Source organism: Eptatretus burgeri, chromosome 15 (genome assembly GCF_056783735.1).
Source record: "Eptatretus burgeri isolate ZD-2024b chromosome 15, Ebu_testis_v1, whole genome shotgun sequence".
NCBI classification, from domain to species: Eukaryota; Metazoa; Chordata; class Myxini; order Myxiniformes; family Myxinidae; genus Eptatretus; species Eptatretus burgeri.
Window position 1 is genome coordinate 10,593,304 of NC_140975.1, and position 26,624 is coordinate 10,619,927.

Here is a 26,624-nt window from a genome sequence, read left to right on the forward strand (position 1 = left end):
TAGTCTTGAAGTGTACATCTGATTTAAATCTGCTAGTTTCAACACTGGTGATACGTCATTCTCCATGCTTTCTGCATGACAGTCTTCAATATACAAAAGCAGCTCCGCCAGGACAATGCCATGCATTTGTTTATCAGAAGAACTTTCTCCACTGTCAGAGCAATTCACTGACTCTGCTTTCTTGCAGAGTGTTTTTAAGCAATTGCTGTGGTACATTGCATCTTGGGACATCATATCCCCAGCGCTCATTTTGGCAACTAACAATTTTCTGCACATCGCCGACCATTTCTGTCTAGTTTCTCCGCCAATGCCTTCTGGAGTTTATCTGATTTTTCACCACAAAAGAAGCAAGAGTCTTGCGATGTTCTGGCTGCACCACCACTGCTGTAGCGAGTGACTTTCTTTTTTGGCGAGTCACTGTTGGTTTCACACTCATCTCTTTTCCTGTTTTCTACCTGTTGAAGTTTGGTATTGTTGTACTTATCCTTGCATTTTTTGTGCCATTTAGCTGCATTAGACTTTAGAGTTGAAGCAACTCCTGTTCCATTGTCTAACCTTGATAAGTTTATATTATCTCGAAGACTCTGAAGCTCTTTAAATCTTATCAAATTACCTGCAAAATTATCATAAAGTGCACCAATGTCAATATCAGTCCTCTTTTTTTTTCAGCTGGGCATCACAGTGGTTCTTTTGATGTCTGTTGACACAAAATGCATTTTGTCCAATCTATCGGCGATGATGATTCAGATGTTGAAGGAGTTTCTGGACGTTGTCTGGGGTCTAAAATCTTGAAGAATTTAGCCATTGTTGGTATTTTGATTACTACTCCACCACCACAGCTTCTGCAACTAACAACAGCGTGCACTGTCTTATGGAGATACTGATCTGAAAGAAAAAAAAAATGAAGGATGAATGAATGGATGAATGCGTGCAATTATACACAGATTAACTGGAAGAACGTTGACTGTGATGCATGGTACAATTACCACATTACAGTTTCATATGTTTGTCACCATTTCATCATGTAGCAGCCATTTTGAATTTGGCAGCCATTTTGAATTTGAAAGCCATCTTGGTTAAGAAATGAAGAACGTGTGAAACGTAAGGTAAAAGTTAGTGACATTTCACATTTCTGGTCAATTTTCCAACCAATCATAGGAAATATATTCATTTATATGGTTGTATCAGTAATTTCGCCCATGGCGGCGGCCATTTTGAAAATGACCGCCATCTTGGAAAAAATCTGTATTGTTGCGGAAATGGCCCTTAGTGTGTTATTAAATATAGGATTAGCCCAGATCCCCCATGAAATGCATGTTTAGCCAGGTTGTTCGGTAAATGGACGTTACATGCGTCGGGAGGTGTATGAGGCATGTTCAGTGTTCGTACAGTGGTGGTGTACCGAGAGGTTCTTCTCCTTCCTTCTCTTCTCCATAAGAGTCCCTGCCCAGCGCTCTGAGAGGGGGAGTGGCCTCGAGAAGGAAGTGAAACTGAAGGGAGGAGCCAGTCGGCTTTGAGGCGAGCTAGTGCCGGAAAGGCAGTGGTGGATCTGCCGAGGGAGCCTGAGTGTCTGTCGGCTTTGTAAAGGGGCGCGCCCCAAAAGAAAAGGAGGAAGTGAAACTGAGAAGCGAGCGCCGAGTCTGCAATCGGCAGAAGGTGGGACTGCGAGCGCCGGTGTGGCGCGATCGGCTGAATAGAACTGGCTGTGTGTGAGTCTGCTGGGAGGCGAGCGAGCGCCGGAAAGGCAGTGGTGGATCTGCCTGAGCTTCGAGTCGGGCGATCGGCTTTGTGGAGAGTGGTTTTGGCCGGCTGTTCCTCCTCGGCCATGGACCCAGCCTGCGGAGCCCAACACCTCGATTTGGCCTGATCTGGTGAACAGGCCAGGCCTGGACTTGTATGCTGGACCTTGTGAAAAGCCAGCTGGAGCATACCACAGATCATTCGTTTTGGGCCGTCGACCTTACGCGGAGTCTGAACGCGCCGAGGCTGCTTGCGTGAGGGCTGCGACAAATGGACGCCGCCGCCATTTTGCCACGTGGCGTGTTCGAGCCGGGTGCTCGAATCCGTTGAAATCGGCTTGTCACGAGCCGCATTCGGGCCTTTGACACTTTTTCCTCTCATCCATGAAGCATCACCAAGTACTCTGTGTCTTGTCTGCATGCTGTCCATGTCTTGTCTGCATGTTGTTTGAGGTTTATCTCGTTAGGGTCCCCTTCGAAACCCGTAATCCGTAGCTCCCAAGTTAAGAATGCGTTATAGATTAATTATAACATTGTCGTGAATGCTTTGCTTGTGTTGTGTTCCCCGATGTGTCCCCAATAAATCTGGCTGAGTTATCCGAGATTTGCCGCCTTGAATTAATTCGTGCCGCGCCGAGGAACGATCCGCTCAATTTGGATATAAAACCAAAATGGTTACAGACTGGCAGAATTCGCTCGGTCTCTGACAAAACCAGTCTGTAACCGGGGTCTATTTCCCCAACTGGTAAAGTCCAGGTGTACGTTGGTATCGTGATTCGAGGTGCGTGACCCGAGGCCTGTGCCGAACCAGCCGGCGTTATAACTCCGGAGACGGCGGTGGTTAAGTGACGCCAAATATTCAACATTTGGCTGTCGAGAGAAGGGTGCGAAAACCCAAACTGGCTACGGATTGGAGCCGACTTGGGTGGCATTCGAATCCCGACACCGCCTGAACCATAACAATATATTAATACTGAAGGACCAATTTTGTGCTCCTCCGAGCGGTCGCGTCACGTTTTTCTCGGTACTGTGACCTGGATTGAAAGAAACTTCGTACCTGTAAGAGTGCATCACACATAGTGGCAATAGTCAACCTTCAACTCTGAAGCATCTATGTATTAATACTGAAGGACCAATTTTGTGCTCCTCCTTGCGGTAGCGTCACGTCTTTCTCGGTACTGTGACCTGAGAAGTTTTGACACGGTGTTCGTCAAAGTAGACACGTGCACAAATCAGGGGATTTCTTTACAAGGAGTAGTGTACACCGAAAATGACGTGTACAAGGACGTTTTGTTGGCCTCATTAGGTAAGGCCATGGAGTACATCGACTGGGATCCGGCTCTTACAAGAGCCGCCACTGGTTGTCATATTGGGCTCATGGAACGGAATCCGTCTGTGACGGGGTTTTGGCTAGTATCTAATATTGTTCAGTTGGTAAAACACTACACCTGTGCAAAGTTTCATGCTTTTCACTAAAAGTGCACAATGCTTCCACCATTCTGCAGCACGAAAAGGGAGTACTCAGTTTTTACTCTTTGTTTTCTTGTTTTCTTGCTTTCTTGTTTGGCCGGGTGATATGTCAGCCATCTTTTAAGCTCGGAAGCTGAAATTTGGGGACAAAAGTGAAGATGTGCTTCGGCAAAACTGATATTTTAATTTTTGATTATTCAATCAATTGGTTAATTATTATCAATTTATTAATTACTTATTTTTGTTATTTTCTTTCTCATCTGGGCAATATCTCGGGCACCTTTTGAGCTGGGAAGCTGATATTTGGACACGGCAGTAAACGAGTTATTTGGCTATGAAGGGTATTTTTGATTATTTGTTAATGAATGAATCGATGAATTATTCATTTTTTGATGAACTACGTGATTTTCAAAAAGTTACAGATTCAGATGAAACGGTGGTGGTTTTCATATGCTATTAGCCAATTGATTAAGAAATTAATTATTTTACGATTATTATTTATTTATTTCAAGTATGCAATTGGTTAATCCATTATTGTTCACCACTCCCTCCCAATTCCGTCTCCATGGGCTGAAAGGCGGCATCACTGGGCACCCTGGCAATGTCGCACGTTGGAGGATATGTTATTTATTTATTTGGCATGGGGGCGGTGTACTTTGAATGTACCTCGACTTGTTTTCCTTTTGCTTTGAGAAGTTGTTATAACAGTAAACCTTTAAATATCACGTCTTTTGACCAATCGCGGCAACCTCTTTATGTATCGATTTAATTGCCGCAGTGTTAATTTTGACCAATCATGGTTTTTGAGCTGAGCTGTGATAGTTATCTCGCATCATGAGAGCCTTTTGCACACAATTATTATTGGAATGACGCTGAAGTGTAAAACGAAAGACAAAAGTGATTCTTTTAATTTTATTTATTCACTGGTTTAGGAACTGCACACGATTTATAAAAGAAACGCATCGACAGATTACAAAGGAAAACAATTCTAGAGATTAATAGGAGAGGAATGGTAGGGGTGTGGGGTGGGGGGAAGTTAAATTGCTTCTGAATGTTTAATCTGCTTCAATGCAGAAGGAGACTTTATCTTCATTGTAAAGCAGATTTATATTTATTTTCCATGTTTATTTCAATTGTGATGTGCTTAGTTTTGGTTGCCGCTCACCTTCCTCTATATTTTATCGAATCCCAGGAACATAAACCCTTTATTCTGAAAAGAAATTAGTTTTAACTATTGCAGTTTTGAATATTGCGGCACTTTCCAGGAACGTAACCCCCACAATATTTAAGGGTTTACTGTATGTATTAATGTTGTGTGCTCCTTCCGGTCACGCTTTAATCTAAGGAGTTCCCACTGTCGTACCTTTAGAACGGTTATATTAAAGCTCCAGATCCTGCTTCTTCTTCTTCTCCCATCCTGGAAAGATGGGCTTTTAAAATAGGTACTTTTGTGATTAAATGCACACACATTTTTGTTCCAAGTAAATTGAATATTAGCTTTCCAATCAATTATTACCTTTCCAACCAAGTAAATAGATTGTTAGCTTTCCAACCAAGTAAATCGATTGTTAGCTTTCCAAACAAGTAAATCGATTATTCGCTATCCAAACAAGTAAATCGATTATTCGCTTTCCAAACAAGTAAATCGATTATTCGCTTTCCAAACAAGTAAATCGATTATTCGCTTTCCAAACAAGTAAATCGATTATTCGCTTTCCAAACAAGTAAATCGATTATTCGCTATCCAAACAAGTAAATCGATTATTCGCTTTCCAAACAAGTAAATCGATTATTCGCTTTCCAAACAAGTAAATCGATTATTCGCTTTCCAAACAAGTAAATCCATTATTCGCTATCCAAACAAATAAATCGATTATTCGCTTTCCAAACAAGTAAATCCATTATTTGCTTTCCATCCAAGTAAATCGATTATTCGCTTTCCAACCAAGTAAATCGATTATTATCTTTCCAACCATGCAGATCGATTTTTAGCTTTCCAACCAAGTAAATCGATTATTGGCTTTCCAACCAAGTAAATAGATTATTGGCTTTCCAGCCAAGTAAATTGATTGGTGGCTTTCCAGCGGTACCATTTTTATTAGTCTACGACAGCAGGGACCTTTGTAATAAATCTTGGCACACGCACACATACACACACTTCTCCTTTTAGCAATAGATTAACCAGAGGTTCAGTGGTCTTCCAATTTTAACATGAACAGATATGAGAAACATCGTGCAGATTGAAGAAAATAGATTTTCACACTTTGGAACTAGAACAGCACTTGGTAAAGCACATACCTCTGCCAGGCTGAACAATTTACATTTTGTATCCCACTGATAGACCAGATCCGGGTCTTCACCAAAATCGAATCACTTCGTCCTTGTCACACACCCAACATGTCCACCAAATTTTGTCCGAATCTGTCCACAACTTTTTAAGATATCTTTCTCACAGTCATAGACAGACAGACAGACAGACGGGTGATTACAGAACCTTCGACCACTTTCGGTGGTGGAAGTAAATCTACAGAATATCACAACGTGTTTGCTCCAAAGTGACGTCAAGATTTGAACATGTAGAAGTAGAGATCGGTTGGTAATTCCCCATTTACACAATCTGAGGATGAAGTTTTCTAAGAACTGATAAGGAATTGATGATCAGAATGACATTCTTCACAGCATTGAGTTTATGAGAGTTCGTGGACATCCATGTTTGAATTTTAGAGAGACAGGAATTGAGAGTTGTGGAGAAGAGCACATCATCAGATTCAATAACAGGGTATGTCAGGGCCTTGTCATTGTAATAATGAAAGCTGATTTCGAAATTTCATAAAATTTGTACCATGCAGTTGCAGATGATGAAGGGAGAACAAAAGTAGACCAAGAACAGATCCTTGGGTAACACATGACAGATCAATAAAATGGGTGTGAGGAATAGCAAGCAAATTTTAATCTTAGTTGTACAATCTGCAAAACACGATTTTAACCATATTTGGTCCAAAGACACCAAAACTGGATTCCACAGTGTCTTTCGTTGAAGAGTCGGCGAGTTATTGCATCTTGGGCAAATTCCAAATTCATGTCACCTTCCGTCGAATGGCTGATCTGGCCAACCGGTTTGTGAAAGATATGGATGAAAAGTGTTCCCCCAGCTGACTCCACAAGAAATTGGGAATATTTGGGGCCTTTGTTGTAGTAGTCGTAGTTTGAAAGAGCCGACTTGGATACCCTCACAGTTCCTCTAACTTTTTGCATGAGGAGTTGTGTCAGCAGCCATTGTATTGCCAGATGACAACCATGTTGTATTTTGACAGTTAATGAATATCCATGTCTGAAATTGCCTCCATAAATGGTGAGACACTTGCCAAGTGGAAAGTGAATGTGTTTTAAAAGCCATCAGATGTGAAAAGAAGCCATTGTTGAGGAAAGCAGAACATACGGTGCCTTCAGAAAGTATTCACAACCCTTGACTTTTTCACGCTTTGTTGTGTTACATCCTGAATTTAAAATGGGTTAAATTTCAGGGGTTTTTTTGTCACCAATCGACACAAAATACCCCAAAATGACAAAGTGAAAACATATTTTTAGAAAATTTTATAAATTAATTAGAAATCAAAAGCTGAAATGTCTTGGTGTGCCGGCCGTCACACTTAGGGTGATTCAACAATGCTCAAGTCGTCCATTTGCGTGTGTTAGTCGATGTGAAGAATTGCATTCCTCACTGTCCAATGTGCATCCTAATCCAATCTCATGAGAATACTTCTGCCTGTGGATACCTCTCAGCAAACATCTAATGTTTGGCCGTTTGGTATACCATACACCCAATGATGATTTCTCCAAATCTACCTCCATTTCTGCTTATATGAGTCAACTCGTAGCAATCCTTCCCAACTCTTTGTTCCTCATCTGTAGAAATATCAATTGCCACTGTGATAGCTCACTGTGTGTCTGTTCTGCAATAACCAGCCATCAAATTGCAGCAAAAGCTTTATGTGACTCTGTGGGTCTGATCCGATCTGTAAACTTCCCAACCGGGATTTCTGCAACTCGTAATGCTCTCTCCTGGACCTAGTAACTGAGACCTTGGAGTGGTTGACGAGATCAAAGGCCTTCGTAAAGTCGAGGGTGCAAATGTTTGCATAATGACCTCGTCGGTCAAGATTTTGATGAATAACATCCAACATGTGGACTAACTAATGGTTGACAGAGCTTCCTTTCATGTTTCCATACTCTGCAGGATCACTGTGAGGTTTAAAATCGACCATCAACCAGTCAGCAAGAAAGCATTCAAACACCCTAGCTCAAACAAACGTACTCAAGATGGGGCGAAGCTTATCGAATCCAGTTACATGAGGCGTCTTAGGAATCGCACATACTGAAGCACCCTTCCATTTAGCACGGAAGTAACCATTCTGCAAGCATTTGATAAATATCTTTGTAACAGGGCCTGATATTTCCAGTGCAAACTCTTTGAGAAGACGAATTGGTATATCACTGGGATGAGGTGCCTTGGATGCGTTGAGACGTCTGAGACCTCGTGAGACCTCAGTAAACCTCGTGCTGCTGGATTGTTGGTGGAGGCACAGACGCCGGAAGATACGCCATAAGAATTGCCGTGTCCAGCAGAGTTAATGTAGTACAGATGCGTGAAGAATGCATGTTTAGATCATTGGCGAGCTGACAAGGAGATTGATCAGCAAAAGCAAGATTATAGGACTGCATCTTCATTCTGGTCAATAATCTGATCTGTCTCTTCCATTTTCAGGCTCTGATCTTTTAAGGTGGTTCAACTTTGTTCTGAAAGTAATCAGACTTAGTTTTTGTGATATCACGCTGGACTATGTTCCTGAGTTGATGGAATCAACCAAAATCTACGATATCATGTGCAGAGTCCCATTGTACTGTGAAACGGTAGAGAGATTGTCCTTGAACCATGGTTTGTCCCTCGGTTTCTGCTTCATCACTATCTCATGAAAGCATCCTTTGTATTGCATCATAAGGGTACTAACTCTTGAAAATATCTACCAATTGATCAGGATCGTCAGGAGAGTTCAAATCAGCCCAGTTATACTCCATAATCCATTGTCCAAATTTTCCCAGAGATGATACATGAAAAGGTCTTGGTTTAGACCTGGTGAATTTCATTGGTTAAATTGAGTCATGCGGTCAGCTATAACAACAGGGTGATCACAAGATTCAATTGAGGCACATTTAACTGGTTTAGCATAAAGCTGTTGAAAGTTTATCAAAATCTAATCAAGTACTGCATCGCCTCGTGTTGGTGTTACAACTAACTGTGTCAACAGGGCATGTTGTTCAATAACATCGGTACGGAGATCACTAAAATCCTCCATGATGAGTACTACCGTCGCCTCCGTTGAACTGATCAGGTCAACCATGTCAATGATGTGATCTGTTATCTCCTGGTGGTAGGGAGATCGTGGTGGAACATTGACAACACATGCGTAGACGTTCCTCATCAGACGCATGGAAGACGACGATGTCAGTTTAACCCAAATAATTTCAACATGTGTCGGGATAAGATTGTTCAACACTTGTCGAGAGTGAATATCATCTCGAGCAGAAAATGGAACTTGTCCTCCCATATTCGTCCATGACGGTCAGAGTGGTTGAGAGTAAATGCTGGTAAGTCAAAACATGTGGATGGCTTGTCAGAGGTAAACTAAGTTTCGGTTACTGACACTAGATTTAAATCACTGTACTGGGTGACCATAGTTGTCTCAGTCATCAAACATATTCTACAGTGATGGAGCATTAACAAACAATATCAACGGTAACGCAAATGACGATCGTTCGGAATGAGGATAAACGCGTCTCAAAGTCCTTATTCTGACAGGTTTCCAAGGTTGTTGCTGACAAGGGTGTGGATGCACAACTTTTATTCAATGCTGCCTTTCTCTACCAGCCCAGCATCCATGTTTACACACAATACCAAAATTATGAATATTTGTAAGCATATCCTGGGGTAATCGAACTTTCAGCTGAGAGCCATGATTACTTAACTCCACAAGTTCTACGCTTGTACATCGAATCACTTCTTTGTCTGAAAGTTGTTGCTGACAAGGATGGGGATCCACAACTTTTATTTCATGCCGTGTTTTTATACCAAGCTGGCATCCACGTTGATGTGCAATACCAAAACTGTGAATGTAAGAATATCCTGGGGTAAACAAACTTTCAGCTGAGAGCCAAGGTAACTCCAAAAGTTCTGTTCTTGTTTATCCAATCACTGCTTTGTCCAAAGCCATGGTATCGGTCTGTAATAAAAATAATAAACAGAAATTCGAACAACAAAATAAACTAAAATAGTGGAGAACTTAAAAAAGAAACCAGCTTGCTGCTTAATAGCACCCTCATTGGAGATGATCCACCACTTCAGAATGAGTTGCATCTGTGGTTGCCACAACAATACCCCCACCTGGAGGCAACCACACATGGTGCTGCACACCAGTAGAGGAACGAGCGGGATCACAAGTGCAAAGTCACAGGCAACTCACAGAGCACTGAGAACCGCTGCTGCACGCCCATCCCCACTCAACCACCACAAGAGCCAGAGCTCTCCACATCGAGGTTGAGGCAAGCAAAGGGCAGGCCCACGGTGGCAGGGACCAGTGGCGTGCCCGATGCCTGCACACCCGAAAACCAGGCACGTACCAGCACCACAAGGGTACACCCGATGGAGGGCAAGAAAATTCCACACAAAGCCGCCTACAACAGCGGTCGCAGGATGGCTTTGAAAATGCACATAAAGGCAACCACAGCATTGCAAGCCAGCACCACGAGAATGAGCGCTCCAGTGTTGTAGAATACCTGCTTCATGCTTGGGTCCAGCCCAAGGGGAAGCTTTGAATAGCTTGTAGAGCCGCGGCAAATCCTTGGAACAGCGGAACAGGAGCCGGCTCCACCATGAACTCGGTTCCGCCTCCACTGGCCAACCAGCGGATTGCTTTGACAAATGAAACACATCTTTCAATCCCAGCAATTCTCACAGTCTCACTCTGTCATACCAGAAGGATCGTCAAACTAAGCCACTGATCTATTTCTCGTGTCAGCCATTCTAAGAGGTTTAATCTCTTGAACCTGTTTTCCCTCACCATATCGGACATGGACTCTGTCCTGGGCCAACCGTATTGCAACGATGGCCTCCAAATTGAGCTGTAGACTGAGCATCCTCAGTCATCCCAAGTAATTTATTGATAAATCTGAATGACTCGAAGCTGACAAGGCCTTCCTCTGTAGCTCAGTGAAGTACTGCTCCTATGGGCTGGTGCCCCAGCATCATCTATCTCTCCATCTAGCTCTCCATCTAACTCTCCATCTAACTCTCCATATATATATATATATATATATATATATATATATATATATATATATATATATATATATATATATATATATATATATATATATATATATATATATATATATATATATATCTCTCTCTCTCTCTCTCTCTCTCTCTCTCTCTCTCTCTCTCTCTCTCTCTCTCTCTCTCTCTCTCTCTCTCTCTCTCTCTCTCTCTCTCTCTCTCTCTCTCTCTCTCTCTCTCTCTCTCTCTCTCTCTCTCTCTCTCTCTCTCTCTCTCTCTCTCTCATTGTTGGCGAATCGGCCTCTGCACCAAGCCGGATTGAGGGCTTACGTGCTCCTTTATCTAGCTCATTTTGGTACGTCAGGTTAGATCAAGTGATGCGCTGGCATCTCCCCACCCCGAGCCACCCAAAAGGGCAAAAAGAGCTGTTCGCTGCATCCGATGGGGGAAGACTTTGAAATGGACGCCAACTGTCCCGCAAAATCTGTCCTTTCCAGAACTTATAAAATCAAGCAGTTTTCTGGATCGTTCTGACTCGAAATACCTCAAAGGAGACTCAGTGAAGTAATGTATGTATCAGTATTAGATGAACACGGGAACATTTTGTAGAATAGTCCTATTTCCAAAACTAGAAGGGCACTCCATAGAGCGCATACCTCCGCCATGCAATGCCTGGTCCAGTGTAACATATCGAGCCCAATAACTTTTTGAAATGTCATGCCATATATCGTATTTTGCCCCATCTCTTAATGGTGAAGAATCACTTTAAAAACCAAACAATTCTCATATGTGGATTCTGATCTTCACTAAAATCGAATTAATTTGTTCTTGTCATGCACCCAACCTGTCCACCAAGTTTCGTCCGTATCCGTCCACAACTTTTTGAGATATCCTGCACAAAGCCAAACATACAAACAGACAGAAAGGGGTGAAAATATAACCTCCTTTCAGTGGCGGAGGTAACAAAATACGTGGCTTGGGTATCGTGCATATGGAACATCCTCATCAACCATAGCCTTGTTGGGCCCCAATTGCACCATAGGAGAAAGACCAGGGAGAAATTGACAAGACTATGGAATGCCAGTCGCGACCTAGACAGCCATGAGATCCACCCGAATGAGTCCCAAAGGATGGGCTGCAGTATGGCTGAAATGGTGGGAATCGAACGGGTGTCTCAACTGCAGCAGGTCGGGATCTCAACAACTCCTGGCCCCGTCCGATTCATTCTCCGACCCCGTCTGACCTTCAGCTGAACCGATCTGAGATCAACCGGCAAGGAACCACAAACCAAAACAGACAAACCCAAAACTGGTGAAGGACCCTGGCAAAAAAGCTCGGACGAAAAAAAAAAAAAAAAAGGCACCTATTTCCAAGTTTCCAGTACTTCCTTCCTGAGAGTTCATTTCTGTATCCATCTTGTTTACCCTATGCATCCTCCAATACCCCTTATTCCCCCCCCCACATCCATTTTTTGTCCAAGTCTCCCTCTATGTTATCCTTCAAAGCTGCTGTTTGTGCCCCCCCCCTTTCTCTCTCTGCTGTTACATCCTGATCCATTGCTGAGTGCTCCAGCTCTTCCACGAACCTTGACTCTGTATCAGGGCGAGGCACATCAATTGACTCTGGTCGGCGCATGGGACAGGCAGGCCCACTTACAAGCCGCGACAGACCTGGCCTAACACCGTGAGCGCCGAAGGTGCGCAAAGCTACTGGCGTTATGTGTTGGGGACAGAGATTTTAGAGGCAAATGCGCAATTCTCAGCAATTTCTGACCCATAACTTCCCTTTCAACTCAGAGCGATTTTGATACTGAAGCAATTATTCAAGTCAAGTTGGGACATTCATTCATCCTGGGTGTACGAACGCGTAATATTGACACCTGATTGGAGTGAGAAAGTAAAGAACGCTAACAAGAATAGACTGAATGAGCACTGAAGAAATATCATTACAATTCATGATGATGGATACAAGACATCATTTTATGACATGATTTAGCATCACCACAAAAAAAATGATAATAGATCAGATAATGGAAACATTGCATCCTGTTTTAATAGGTACAAAACACCAATATTGTCCAAAGGAATTAATTGATTCTTCAGTACAAAATTAATTGACTAATAAAAAGTTGAACCAATCGCCTCCAAAGAAAAAAATGGACAGATGAAAAGGACAGACTCACTGAGATGAAACTATGGTCTGGAAATGAAGAGGAAATGACTTTGAACTGTAAACGACATTCTATGGACAAAGATTACTTCTTTGCTGTGATGCTGACCAAACAATGTTTGGAAACTGAGGGAGGAATAGCAAGTTTCAATGGAACCCTCGCAGAATTGCAGGAAAGAGATCTCAACAAACTGTCCACATATCGAATAAGAAGTACAAACACACTGCCAAGACTTTGGGCGAGGCCGTCACAGAAACTGAGAATTCAATACGTCTTTATCAAACGGTCTATTCTCAGTCACTTGTGGTTCACAGCATGGCCTAAGAGCTTAAGAGTTTACTCTTTTTGGGCAGGTGGTCAATGATTGAATGTGTGGATGTGCTGTTGAGGATATCACTCTCCATTGACATCAACATGAAAGCTTCTGGACGGTCTTGTGACGTAGAATTCCTGAGGCATGTGTTTGATGAAACGAAGTTTCGAGAAACTCTGCTCACATGCTTCCTGTGCAATTGGTGGTGTCGACAACATGCTAAAACTATGTGCCCTGGGCACCTGGATACCTGTTAATGTCGAGCCCTGATGTATACAGGGTGTTTCAAAAAGAGTGATGCAACTTCAAATGTTCATTTACAAAGAAACAGAAACCTCAGGAATGTAAACCAAACATTTCTTGAAAACTTATGGTATTTTCTATCATTGATTGCTATTGCAGTGAGTCACTGCTCGAGTTCGTGAGAGCCCAAGGTCTGAAATTGGCATTGACACAAAATCCTTGTAATTGACGTTCTCGATGTGTGCCCCTCCGTGGTTCAGACAGGCATTGATCCTGACTCCAAAGTTCTGTCCGACTTTCCTGTTGGTCTCGTGTGGCGCTGCCTGGAGGTAGTCTGACACCTCCTGCTTCAGATCATCCAGTGCGGCAGGGTGGTTGGTGTAGACAGAGCCGTTGGCAGCCCCCCAGAACCATTAGTCGAGATGGTTCAAGTCTGGGCTATGGGGTGCCCAGTCATGAGCAGTGACCTAGGGAAACAAGGTGGTCTCTGAAGTGCTGCAGCAGGAAAGTGATGGTGTCAACAGCTGTATGCAGGGGGTGCACCATCTTGCATAAACCAGGTCATGCTGAGCTAGTTTGAGGTGACCTTTTGGGCTAGATCATTATGGAACTTCTGGAGCATGGCCTGGTAGCACTTACCGTTGATTGTCACCGTCCTGCTGTTGTCATTCTCAAACCAGTTCCACAACTGGCACTGAAGGCACAGAAGCATGTGACCTTAGGCCCTTTCAGGTACCTCTCGGTGATCTCCTAAGGTGGTTCTTCCCCCTAAAAAAATGTTGTTGTGGTTGTTGATGGCACCGTTCAAGTGGAAATGAGCTTTATTACTGAACCAGATCAGGTTGATCCAGTTTGGGTACTGCTCTATCCTGTCACTGAGCCAATTGCACATATCAAGTCTCACGTCATCTTGACTCAGTTGATGACGAATAGAGATGATGTACGGGAAAAGTTTCACTTCCTTCGTGAGGATACGCCAGACAGATGTTGGATTGATGCCTAGCTCGCGGGAGCGCTGGCGGTGAGACTTATTGGGACTGTCTTGTGTCCACTGCAGAATCCCGCACGGCGTCGATGTTGGCTTGGCCCTTGGTAACTGATGCCAGCCTGCCATTGTTGCCCTTGCTCTGGTGGTTGTGCACTGTACCCTTGTGCTCAAAATGTTTCACAATATGTTGAATGGCACAATTTGTGGGTCCATCACGTGTTCTGAGGTCATATTCCCAGCAGAACCTCCGGTGGGTGTCTACATACGATTTAGTCTCATACCACAGCACCACCACTTTTGTCCTCTGCTTCACTGTCAGCATAGTTGTGCGACGGAGTTAGAAATCCCAGGGAACGAATACCACGATAACACCACCAACCCTGAAAAGGAAAACAATACAGGTCATAAAACAAAGAAATGGCAGGAAGTCAAAGTTGTATCAATCTTTTTGAAACACCCCACACAATGCACGATGGGCGCTCGAGTACATGTTGTGCCTTTTCAAAGACAGGAAGCGGCACACTGCACCATCTTTACAAGAATCGAAGTGTTGTGAGGATACCTCCTCTTCAATGACAATCTGTGCGAGTATCTCCAGTTCCATTTGATCTAAATCACGAGGGGGGATGTGAACTTTTTTACTGGCCGGCACACTACGTTTCACCGAGTCGCACGTCTCAACGAAGTCGATTGGTTCAGCCGTTGTTTGACTTGTTGTGTTAGCACCCCTGTTAGTACAAAATAATAATTAGAATCTTCCACAATGAGGCCAAAGTACAAGGCCTGTTGCTCTCGTATCACAGACAGGTTGGTGGCCTCCTTTTTATTTATATATATATATATATTTTTTTTTATTACTGGCTCTTCCTTACCCCGTGGCACGGCATTGCATTGACATAGCACGTTTTGTTTTACGTTAAGGCTTAAACGAACATCGTTGGTATTTTTATTTATAACGGATGTATTGCTGATTGCAACGTTTTTCTCAGAAGGTTTTGGTTTTTTTCCTTTTAAATTAAATTGAATTGAGTTTTGTTTGTTTTCTCTGCATGCAGGAACTCACCTCTCTCTTCCACCTGGACCTCATGGTGCTTGTAACCCACTTGGATGTGTCTGGGAACTGCTTACATGTGTTGCCACTTGCCATGTCCTGTCTGCAGTGTTTGCAGGTAAAGACTCATCGACACAGTGCACAAATACGATGACAAACACAAAACGATTCTTCATCGTTGTATCTGTACTCTCTCATCCAAGCTTGTTTTTTAAATTCTTCTTCTCCTTCTCCTTCTCCTCCTCCTCTTCCTTCTTCCTCCGCCTTCTTCCTCCGCCTTCTTCCTCCGCCTTCTTCCTCCTCCTTCTTCCTCCTCCTTCCTCTTCCTCCTCCTTCTTCCTCCTACTCCTTCTTCCTCTTCTTCTCCTCCTCCCTCCTCCCTCCCCCTTCCTCTCTCCTCCCTCCTCCTTCCTCCTCCTCTCTCCTCCCTCCTCCTCTCTCCTCCCTCCTCAACCATCCCTTATTGTCTCCCCCCACCAAAAAACAAGTCTGAAAAACTTTTTTTTTTAAACCCCAATAGGGTAGGAATACGGACGGATATATTCCATCATGGAATTAAAGTTATGGACGGATTTGGACAAAACTTGGTGGACAGGTTTGATGTGTAACTAGGATGAATCGATTCGATTTTAGTGACGATCCGGATACGAATTTAAAAAATAAAATAAAAAAGTGATTCTTCATTATTGAGAGATAGGGCCCAAAACGATATATAACACCATGTCTGAAAAAGTTGTTTACGGATTCGGTTGAAACATGGTGGACAGTTCGGGTGTATGATAAGGAAGAATTTATTCAATTTTGTTGAAGATCCGAATCCGGACACAAAACTTTTAAAATTTTTAGAAGCAATTCTTCATTATTGAGAAAGGGGACCAAAAACGATATGCAGCACAACATCTCAAAAAGTTGCGGATGGATTTTGACAAAATGTGGTGAATGAGTTGGTTAGATGACAAGAACAAGCTGAATAGATTTTGGTTCATGTCAGCACATCCGGCGGAGGGAGGTGTGCGCTCTACCGAGTGCCATTGTAATTGGTATTGTGTTTTTTTTTATTTTTATTATTAAAGCACGTAAGCAGTTATGCCTGGTGTTGGCTTAATGGTTATGGTGGTGGACTTGGAATCCTCTGATCCTGAGTTAAAATCCCCCTTCTGTTGAATTAATACCAGGTGGGGTTGATTCTGCCTGTCATCCTTCTGAGGTCGGCAAAATGAGCGCCAGTTTGCTGGTATCCTGTGTCGGAGTGGCAACCCGTCCAGGATTGTGCCCAATAGCCAAGGAGACTGCTTAGGCAGCACCAACGCTCTGCACAGAGTACGGTCCCGATGGATGGACAAGCAGTTTGATGGTTTTTTTTAATTTAATTTTATTAGCCTACAGCTATCCAAGATAAATCTGACCCATTAAAGAGAAAGGCACCTTTTATATATTTTGTGATGTCCGTCGTTATCTTTTTTTTTTTTTAATCCCTCCATCCCCCACCCCTCCCTGCCCCCCTCCTGATATTGATACTGGTATATCAATATTAACTTTTTTTTTAAATGCAGGTTCCAATCATCCCTTATGTTGGCTTGCAGTATGTTGACAAGTCGGCTTTCTGGATGAGGCTCATCATCTGGTTATCCAAATTGACAAGCATGGCTTTTATGCTCAAGATAGTGACATACTTGCTCGTCGACACTTTTTCCCTTTCTCTGGTACAATATCCTCCTCTCAAATATACCAGCACCCGTAGTCGCAGCTCCCGTAGCCCCACTACCCGTCACTTCCTCTGAAGCACCAGTTCGACATCGTTCTGTAAGCGATTACTCGGCACGAGCACCTGACATCCCTAACAGATCCAAATCAGATCAGAGGGTGCCTTTTAGAGATCCAAATGTACCCACATGTACCTCTACCTTGGAGCAACTCCCGACTGTGCATCCCGATCAGGACATGAACTGTATTGCTATCAACTGTCGGGTGCTCAGCAAGTGGCTTAAGCACTCAAGCAAGCACTCAATTATATGGTTGATAAGGAATTGCTGGCTTGGCAACGAACAGCCGCTGATAATGGCACATACCCGCAAAAAGCTAAACATCGCTGATTTCTGAACATTTTCAGATTTCACTCCAGATATCGGGGTATTTAATCCACGTGATCCGATCCTCCAAACTCAAATTATATTTAACGGCTGGCTTGGTAAGCGATTAGCGATTGCCAATCCATCAAAATAAACACCTCCCGGAGACACCCAAAATATCAAACTATGTCCAGTCGGAACTGATGCTAAGTTCAATTCTGGAGCTTAATTTTTGTAATTCAGCTAAGTCTAAGAGTTTCTAGAGCTTATGGCACGTGTGGAAATGAAATAAAGCCACGAACATTGGCATCTCCGGGCGTTGATCAGCAATGCAATGTATCCAGCGATTTTCTCGGTATGATACAAATGAGGAAAGTGGGGAGGGGGGGGGAACTTTTATTGTTGAGAAATCGTTGCGGCCTGTTCCAAGTCGAGGCATTGTTGAGCAGGCTGAACAAAATTGCGAATGAAGACCCCAGCAAGGTAACCGAAGATTCGCCTTAAGACCCATTCGAGGGAGAGCGAGGTGGCTGAGGATGCACCTGATGAAGGATATAATTAAATAAGGCCGTTAATTATCTTCAAAAGGGGTGTTTTAATTAACCCAAACACAATTTTCACTCTTGCACTTCGATGGGGTTCCCTTCGTACACATGTAAAGTTTCAGGCTGCTAGGTTTAATGGTTTTGGAGTTATATAGGACACACACACACACACACACACACACACACACACACACACACACACGTTTATTATAATAGATAATACATAATATTATGAACAAGTTTGTATTAATAATTCTGAATATAGTTCACAAAGATTTTTATTTTTACTATTATTATTATTATTATTATTATTATTATTCTTTTTTTTACAAATAATGAGCTCCCTTGCTTCAAGTGCAAGATCAGATTTAATTTGCATCCAAGCTAAGCAAAGAAGACCGATATACATTCGTCATTACTAAGACCACAAGTGTGGATACCTTGTGCGATTTGCCAGTTGTGAGTGCAGGATGCAGGCAACGCAAGGCACAAAGGCAGGAATTACTGTCGCTGTAATCCCGTACAATGATTTTGGTGTGAGATCGGAGGAAAATTTGAAGTTGTCTTTTGTTGCTTATTTTACGAGTAAAGAAGTTGGAGTTATCTTTTTTTTTCTTCTGATATTGATATGTTTTTAAGGATTGTAAACACCTTTCTTCAATTTGTTGGTGATGTACCTATTTTTTATTTATTTATTTGCTTTTATAAACACAACATTGTTCGGTTCTGTTCTGTTACAGTTCTGTTATATTCAAATTTCCAAGATCGGTATATCAATGTGAAAAATACCGATTATAACTGGTATATCGATATATTGTCGGAACCTACCTGGCGGCGATGTCTTCAGTGCTCTAAATTATTAAGCCTGGACGGGGGTGGTGTTCTTCTTGCCTAAAATAGACCATCGTGTCGACAAGTTGAAACAACCTCAAGTGTTCTTGGTGTTTCTGTTCCTGTTGATGAAGAGACCCGCTCTGTGGTTCAATGTATGGCTGGTGCGTCGGTTCTTTTGTGGGATTAATTGGTCGATTCCATTTTATTCCGATCACCCAATTGGAAGGTTCAAACGCATTCATAACTACGCTTGTCGCTAAAACTAGGTCTTGTGCCTTCCCCACGACAGGTGTAAAATCATCCGTTCATGTCAGTCTGGGCCGGTTATCAGAGATCCGCAGCGGACTAAACCTGCTTACCTCACCTTCACTCTCTCCGCAGGTTCTTCATGCAGACGACAATGAAATTGAAGACATTGAAGGTGTGAGAAATCTCCCAGTTCTGCAGGATGTTTGCTTGAAAAACAACCGTATCCTTCACTTTTAGCAATGCAGCCCCTGCTACGTTTGTTCCATCTTCTTTTATTTGACAATAACAGCGAATCTGAGACAATTTTAAAGGCACCGAAGCCCCGTCAGCTTTTGTCTTGATGATTGTTCATCGAGGGCTTCCTTTATCAAAATTCATGAAAAAGGTGAATCGTATCTGGAGTGAGTGTGTAACATGGTCGTCAGCACAATCTGCTTAACTTTGTTCATTGAATCAGAAAATGTTCGTTTATCATTGATCGTGAGTTCTTTAATTTATCGTTGACTAGCAGAGGTCACCAGTGTTGCCTAGTCTATTTTATGTTGGGGAGGGGGGGGGGGCTAAAACATTTCCCGACACTCACTAAAGAATGGAGTCCCAACACACTTTCCTGCACCCAGTGATCAAAAGAAAAGTCTCAAATTCCAACCTTTTTTCTCAAAATTTTCAAAAATGTTTTGGTTTTTTTTGGTCTAAAACACTACCTGCCACTCTGATGCTGATGAACCTCTGAAAGTTTGACGAAGATCCGTTCAGCAATTTCTGAGAAAAATGGTGACACACGCAGATAAACTGCTCTCATAGGATAGATTTGTTCTCGTTCAAAAGTTGACTGAGAAAGGTTTATTAGTTCCACCACCGAAGGTGAAGGAGGTTTTGTTTTCACCCCTTTCTGTTGGGTCGCCGAAATAGGTGACCCTTATTGTCAGTAATTCTGTCTGTTTGTTTGGATGTTTGTTCGTTTGTCATCAGCATAATTGGTAGTAAACGTGGGCGGATTTTGACCAAACTCGGGTGGTAGGTACATCTTATGACCTTGTGCTTTGGAAATTGTGATGGTTGCTAGGGATGCTTTGGTTCCCTAACAACAACCGAAAAACCTTCAAAATCGGTACCGTTCACGCGAAATCAATTCCGAAAGCCATTATCCCACGTAGGGTTATGAAATTTGGCACGAATGATCTACAGGTGATGCTCTATCAAATATATTCCGGTTTTTGTGATATATATGGAATACTTTACCCGCAGCGCCCCCTACAATTAGGGTATGCGTGAAAATTGGTGAAAATTGAAGGCCCCCTCGCGACCAGGTGAGTGCATCAATACGAATGAAATTTTGCAGGTTCATGGTACTCAATGAGTACTACAACTTTGCCTCAGGACATATTGACCGATTTCGCTTAGGTCAGGGGTCAAAGGTCAATTCGTGCAAAAATCGATATATGTGAGAGCTGGAGGTACCTTCGCGCCAAATGCTACTCCTCCTAGGGTTATGGTCGGATGGTCATGAAAATTCACACTAAGGCCAAAAAAAAAAAAAATGTTGCATTGGCATAACCCGCCCGACCCTAAAAATTCCGCCGACCCTACGTTTTTTTTTTTTGTTTTTTTGCTATCGAAAAATTTTGCCGACCCTATTTTATTGCTATTTTTGTTGTTTTGCTATCGTTTTCAAGTATCTTGTTGATTGTGATCGCGATCGCAAAAACCCGGAAGTGTTTCGGACAGAACCCGCCGACAAAAAGGGTGGTACTCGAGCCGGGGGAGATTTTGGGAGGGATTTATTAGGAAAAAAAAAAAAAAAGATCCCGACCAACCTACCCTATTTTTCAGTGACCCGTTACGCCAATGCAACATTTTTTTTTTTGGCCTAATCGTCTGGAATACATTGTGCACAAACGATCGAGCCGGGTTTTCGATTTAGATCTTTGTTCACCCACAGCACCCCCTCGAACTTTGGGGATTTCCGATTTCAAACCGCATTTTCGGTACTTTTCATTCAAATGGATACCGAGTAATCAGTCGATGGAACTGGATGAGATTTGATATGCATAATCTTAAGGTGATTCCCTATCCGCTATATGACATCCATTTTGCTCTATATCTTATAGTTAACATGCTCGGCGACCCATCGCCGCCTACTGGCTTGTCTGTTTGTTTGTTTGTTTGTTTGTTTGTGTACAGGATATCTCAAAAAGTTATGGACGGATCTTGATAATTTTGTGAACAATTTGGATGTGTGACAAAGACAAACTGATTAGATTTTGGTGAAGATCCGGATCCGGATCCGACTACTAGAATTTTTTGAAGTGATTCTTCACCATTGAGAGATCGGGCCAAAAACTATATATAGCACTATATCTCAAAAAGTTGTGGACGGATTCTGATTCTGGTGGACTGGTTGGGTGTGTGACAAGGAAGAATTGATTAAATTTTGGTCAGTATCCAGATCCGATAATTCAAGTGATTCTTCACCATTGAGGCGAAAAACGATGTCGCATGATATTTCAAGTTATGGATAACAACAAGGAACAAGGACAACAACAAGGAAATTCAACACAGGTGGTGGCCATTTAGCCCATCATGCCTGCATGAACACCACACCAACCCAAGATCATTTTAATTAATGAAAGAAAGAAAAAAAAATTGTATTTTTTTGTTGTAATTTTTTTCTTTTTTCTTTTCTTCTTTTCTTCCCCTCGGAGAGGGGGAATGGGCTTGGTTAAAAACACACATCAACCACACAACCCCCCTTAACAAGACCCCCACCAACAGCACTCAGTACACAATAACCCATCAATACTCAAACTACCTAAAAGTCTTATCAACATCCCTATACCCCTCTATCTCCATAACTTCCAGGTACCTATCTAATTATAATTTAAAGTTATCCACTCTTTCTGCTGCCACTACCTTTCCAGGGAGACAATTCCATACATTAACTACTCTCTGAGTGAAAGTCCCCTGCCGAACTACCGTCTTAACTCTCCTCTTCTTCACTCTCAGGCTATGGCCCCTGGCTCTGTCACTGTCTTCTCTGTTGAATAACTCATCTGCACTTATTTTATCTAGACCTTTCATTATCTTAAGCATCTCTATCATATCTCCTCGCAACCGCCTCCTTTCTAGTGAATAAAGCCCTGTCTCCTTCAACTGCTCCTCATTGCTGAGTCGAGCTAGGCCCGGAATCAATCTAGTAGCCCTATGCTGAACCTTCTCTATGGCCTTTCATGAAAGGCACATGACAGCACACCTTTATGGCATATGGATGGGTTATGATACAATGAATGAGGTGGATGATTTGGTTAGTTGATAAGAACAAGTCGATTAGATTTTGTTTATGGTCCAGATCCAGATCTGGCCTATGGAGTCCACATGTGGCCAATTACATTGATTGGACATGGTTTAGAAAGAAACACACCTTTCTATATAAGGTCCCACAGTTAACAGTGCATGTCAGAACAGAAACTCTACCATGAAGTCCAAGGAATTGTCCGTAGAACTCCGAGATAGAATTATGAGGAGGCATACATCTGGAGAAGGGTATAAAAGAATTTCTGGAGTGTTGAAAGTTCCCAAGAGCACAGTGAGATCCATCATGAGGAAATGGAAAGAATATGGAACTACCAAGACTCTTCCTAGAGCTGAACAACCGGGCAAGAAGGACCTTGGTCAGGGAGGTGACCATTGGTCAGAGAGGTGACCAAGAACCCAATGAAAACTCTGACTGAACTACCATAATTCTTTGGCTGACATGGGAGAACCTGCTGGAAGGACAACAATCTCTGCAGCACTTCACAAATCTGGACTTTATGGGAGAGTAGCCAGACAGAAGCCAATCTTGAGAAAAGGCACATGATGGCACACCTGGAGTTTGCAAAAATAACGTGAAAGACTGAGAGCATGAGGCAAAATATTCTGTGGTCTGATTCGGCAAAAATTGAACAATTTGGCCTGAATGCAAAGTGCTACGTCTGGGGGGAACCGAGCACATCTCATCACCCATCCAACACCATCACTACCATGAAGCATGGTGGTGGCAGCGTCATGCTATGGGGATGCTTTTCTGTGTTAGGGACTGGAAGACTTGTAAGGACAGAGTAAACAATGAATGAAGCCAAATACAGGCAAATCCTTGAGGAGAACCTGCTTCAGAGTGCTAAAGACCTTAGATTGTGGCAAAGATTTATGTTTCAACAGGACAATGACCCCAAGTATACAGCCAAAGCAACAATGGGATGACTTCAGAACAAGAACATGAAAGTCCTTGATTGGCTCAGCTGAAGCCCAGACTCAAATCCCATTGAGAATCTGTGGAAATAATTGAAGATTGCTGTTTACCGACGCTCCCCATCCAATTTGACGGAGCTTGAGCAAATCTGCAAGGAAGAATGGGAGAAAAATCCCCAAATCCAGATGTGCAAAGCTGATACAGACATACCCAAGAAGACTCAAACCTGTAATCACTGCCAAAAGCGCTTCAACAAAGTATTGACTCAGGGGAGTTGAATACTTATTGACGGAAGACGTTTCAGCTTTTCATTTTCAATTAATTTGTAAAAATTTCTGAAAACATATTTTCACTTTGTCATTATGGGGTATTTAGTGGAGATTGGTGACAATTTATTTTTCAACTAAATCAGTTTTAAATTCAGGCTGCAACACAACAAAACGTGACGAAAGTTGAGGAGTGTCAATACTTCCTGAAGGGTGTGTGTGTGTGTGTGTGTGTGTGTGTGTGTGTGTGTGTGTGTGTGTGTGTGTGTGTGTGTGTGTGTGTGTGTGTGTGTGTGTGTGTGTGTGTGTGTGTGTGTGTGTGTGTGTGTGTGTGTGTGTTCGCGCGCGTGTGTGTGCGTGCAAGTTGGTGCTGTTGGCTGCTATCTCCACATGGGTGGGTTTCAGGAGATGAACAGAGACCCACGAAGTCTCAATGTTTGTGTGCGTGCGTTCGTTCGTTTGGTTGTGTTTGGTTCTTTTATCCATATGCGGGTTTCAGAAGTTGGAAAGAAGCCTGGTGTGTGTGTGTGTGTGTGTGTGTGTGTGTGTGTGTGTGTGTGTGTGTGTGTGTGTGTGTGTGTTTTTTGCTGCTTTGTATATCTTCAAAAGATGCCGTGGGATTTTTCGCGTCCTTGGGCAAGCAATGCTGGCAGACAGGTCTGCAGCCTGCCCGCCTACTTGTGTGATAATTGTTTGCTTTAAACCATTCTCGTTCCACTGAATTTATGTGAAATAATCACGAAATTTATGGATGTGTGCCGGATATTGGTTTATTGATGCTTTCATTCATTGATTCGGTGTAATTTTTTTCCACCCGATAATGTGGTTGAATAATGGGTCAGTGTGATGGCATCAAACGGTGCAGATTCAGGATGTGTAAAGTGTTCAAACACACAAACTATTCAGTGTTTGAAGGTCGCAACGTTGTGATAATGTGTGATGTAGTTATTCAATTGTTGGTAAAGAGGGAGAGGGTAGTGTGATTCTCAAATTGTGTTCATGTCAATTTAATACCCACCCCTTCGTCGCTTGTCTTCCACCAGAAACCCCTTCCTGGTCATCCTCCCCAGGTCTAAAACTTCCATTCATTCATTCATTCATTACCCCCTCTCCTCTCACCTGTGGAACTGTCTCGCCTGAATCTGTCGGCTCCAGCTTTTCCCTCTTGAATTGTTGCTTTCCTTCACCTCGTGCTCTCTCCCATATCCATTACTGAGCTTTACCACACCAGCTGAGAACCTGTTTCGATCCTTCACCGACGATGCCTACCTTTGTGCTGTGATATATATGTTCTCATCCTACGGCTTCCCCTTCACCTCAATTTTGTGCCTGGTCACCGCCTGCCCCCTGTTATTGTTTTCTTCTATTAACCTCAAAACCTGTGTGAATGTAAAAAAAACACAAAATATATTGAAAACCCTCAAGTGTTGTTTGTTTTCAGGAAAACCTTTCTATTTTATCCTCACAAAAACAATTCCCCTTTGACCAACCCGATTATTCTCTTCTCTGAAATCCCAAAACATTTTTTTTTTGTTGCCCCATAACATATAAAGAACACTTAAAAAAATTGCCTTTTTCCTTGATTGAGCCTCACCAGGCCTTGCTCACCTGTCTCAGCTGCAGCCGCTCACCTCCTGCTGCCGATTGGTTTCGGTGGAGCTCGGCGGGAACCTGGTGGAAAATCTCCCGGATTTTTACACGCATTTGCACGAGTTGCTCACACACACAAGGCCTGTGTAGTGTGAGCGCAACAAGTGGGGAGAGTGAGGAAGGAGATCGATTTGAATTGACTGTCTCGACCTACATGGTGGTGTGACTGCCGTGAAAACCTGTGCCGTGCATTCAAACCCACTGGTCCTCGTTGGTTGCTGCGAAGCACGTCACCCCCTCTCGAAGTGACGGTCATAAAAGTCTGTCTCAAAGAAAAAGGTGCAGAGTGGCACATTCGAGGTTCGTGATGTCATCACCAGTGTCCTCTCAACCAACCGCTATTTCAATATTTCCACTGGCATTGGGAACCAGGTTGTGGGGCTTCATTTAAGACTATAAATACTCATGAATGTTTGGTTTTTTTTTTTTAGCAGGAATTGCAAGCGAACCCTAAGTTTAAATGTGGTAATTGAAGGCATGCTACCTGGGTCGGTGGGTGAGACGCGAGTCGTATGGTTTTTCCCTCTACGTTGAGGAAGCCTAAACATGGCATTAGTGATACTGAACCAAAACACAGTTTGTCTCTGCTCACCTGTGATTCCTATTGGCGAGCTTGCTCGATCCACGAAATGTGGCACAAACACTCCCATTGCATGCTGTCTACACATGCGATTACGTGAAAGTTATTTAAACCTCATGCTTTCAGTTGCAATGTATCAAACTTGGCCTTTACTCCTAAAATGTTTCAAAAAAAAAAAGGAAGCACAGCACTGTGATTCGAGCTTCTGGTAACCGAAGGTTAAGTTCACGGGATTGGTTTTGGGCCTTGCCATTTGTTGTACTTGAAATTGCCGTGTTTGTGATACATTTGGGAGAGTTGATGCAGGATGTGTGAAGGTCTGCTTCTTCAGGTATCGTATGGGTTTCACTAAAGGAAATGCTGATGGTTTACGTTGTTGTTGTTGTTGTTCATGTGTCCATCGTTGGACACTTCACCAAGTTTGCTCGGCCTTTGAGAGCTCTTGCTCTGTGCCATGAACCATATGAGGTGACTGTGGAACAAGCAGGTGATTTTATCAGACAAACTGCTGCTCTTGAGAGGTATCGATGCTTTATCGTGGAGGTACGACCACATCCCTCTGCAAGAAGATCAATTTGATGTTTGTCATGACAGGGTTCGGCAATCATCTGCAATGAGGAAGGCGAGATTGAAACTTTTTGTCCAAAAAACACCATGATTGATTGCGACGTTATTTAAGGATTACCTGCACCTCAAGGCCTATACCTCTCTTCCTCTATCTCGTACACCAAGGTTCCGTGGTACTGAAGTAAGACATCTAATGTAAGTTCCGAAATGTCTGGCTCTTTCATGTTAGTCCTTGTGCAATGTTGATAGATTGGCACAACAAGGCCCAGTTGTTGAACTTCACAGTTACATTCTCCAGCCTAAGGTGTATTATCCCCTCTAATAAAGAG

General features: G+C 42.8%; 1 protein-coding gene across 1 annotated transcript in view; it reads left to right on the plus strand.

Annotated features, from left to right (window-relative positions):
* RABGGTA (Rab geranylgeranyltransferase subunit alpha) overlaps positions 1–26,099 on the plus strand; it is a 57,639-nt gene extending 31,540 nt beyond the window's left edge. The window contains exons 13-15 of the mRNA XM_085858096.1: positions 15,309–15,422; positions 19,134–19,221; positions 25,096–26,099. Of these exons, the coding sequence (XP_085714222.1) occupies positions 15,309–15,422; positions 19,134–19,221; positions 25,096–25,238 (345 nt within the window). The 3' untranslated portion in view covers positions 25,239–26,099. The remainder of the gene's footprint in view (positions 1–15,308; positions 15,423–19,133; positions 19,222–25,095) is intronic.
* Positions 26,100–26,624: the final 525 nt, after the last annotated feature.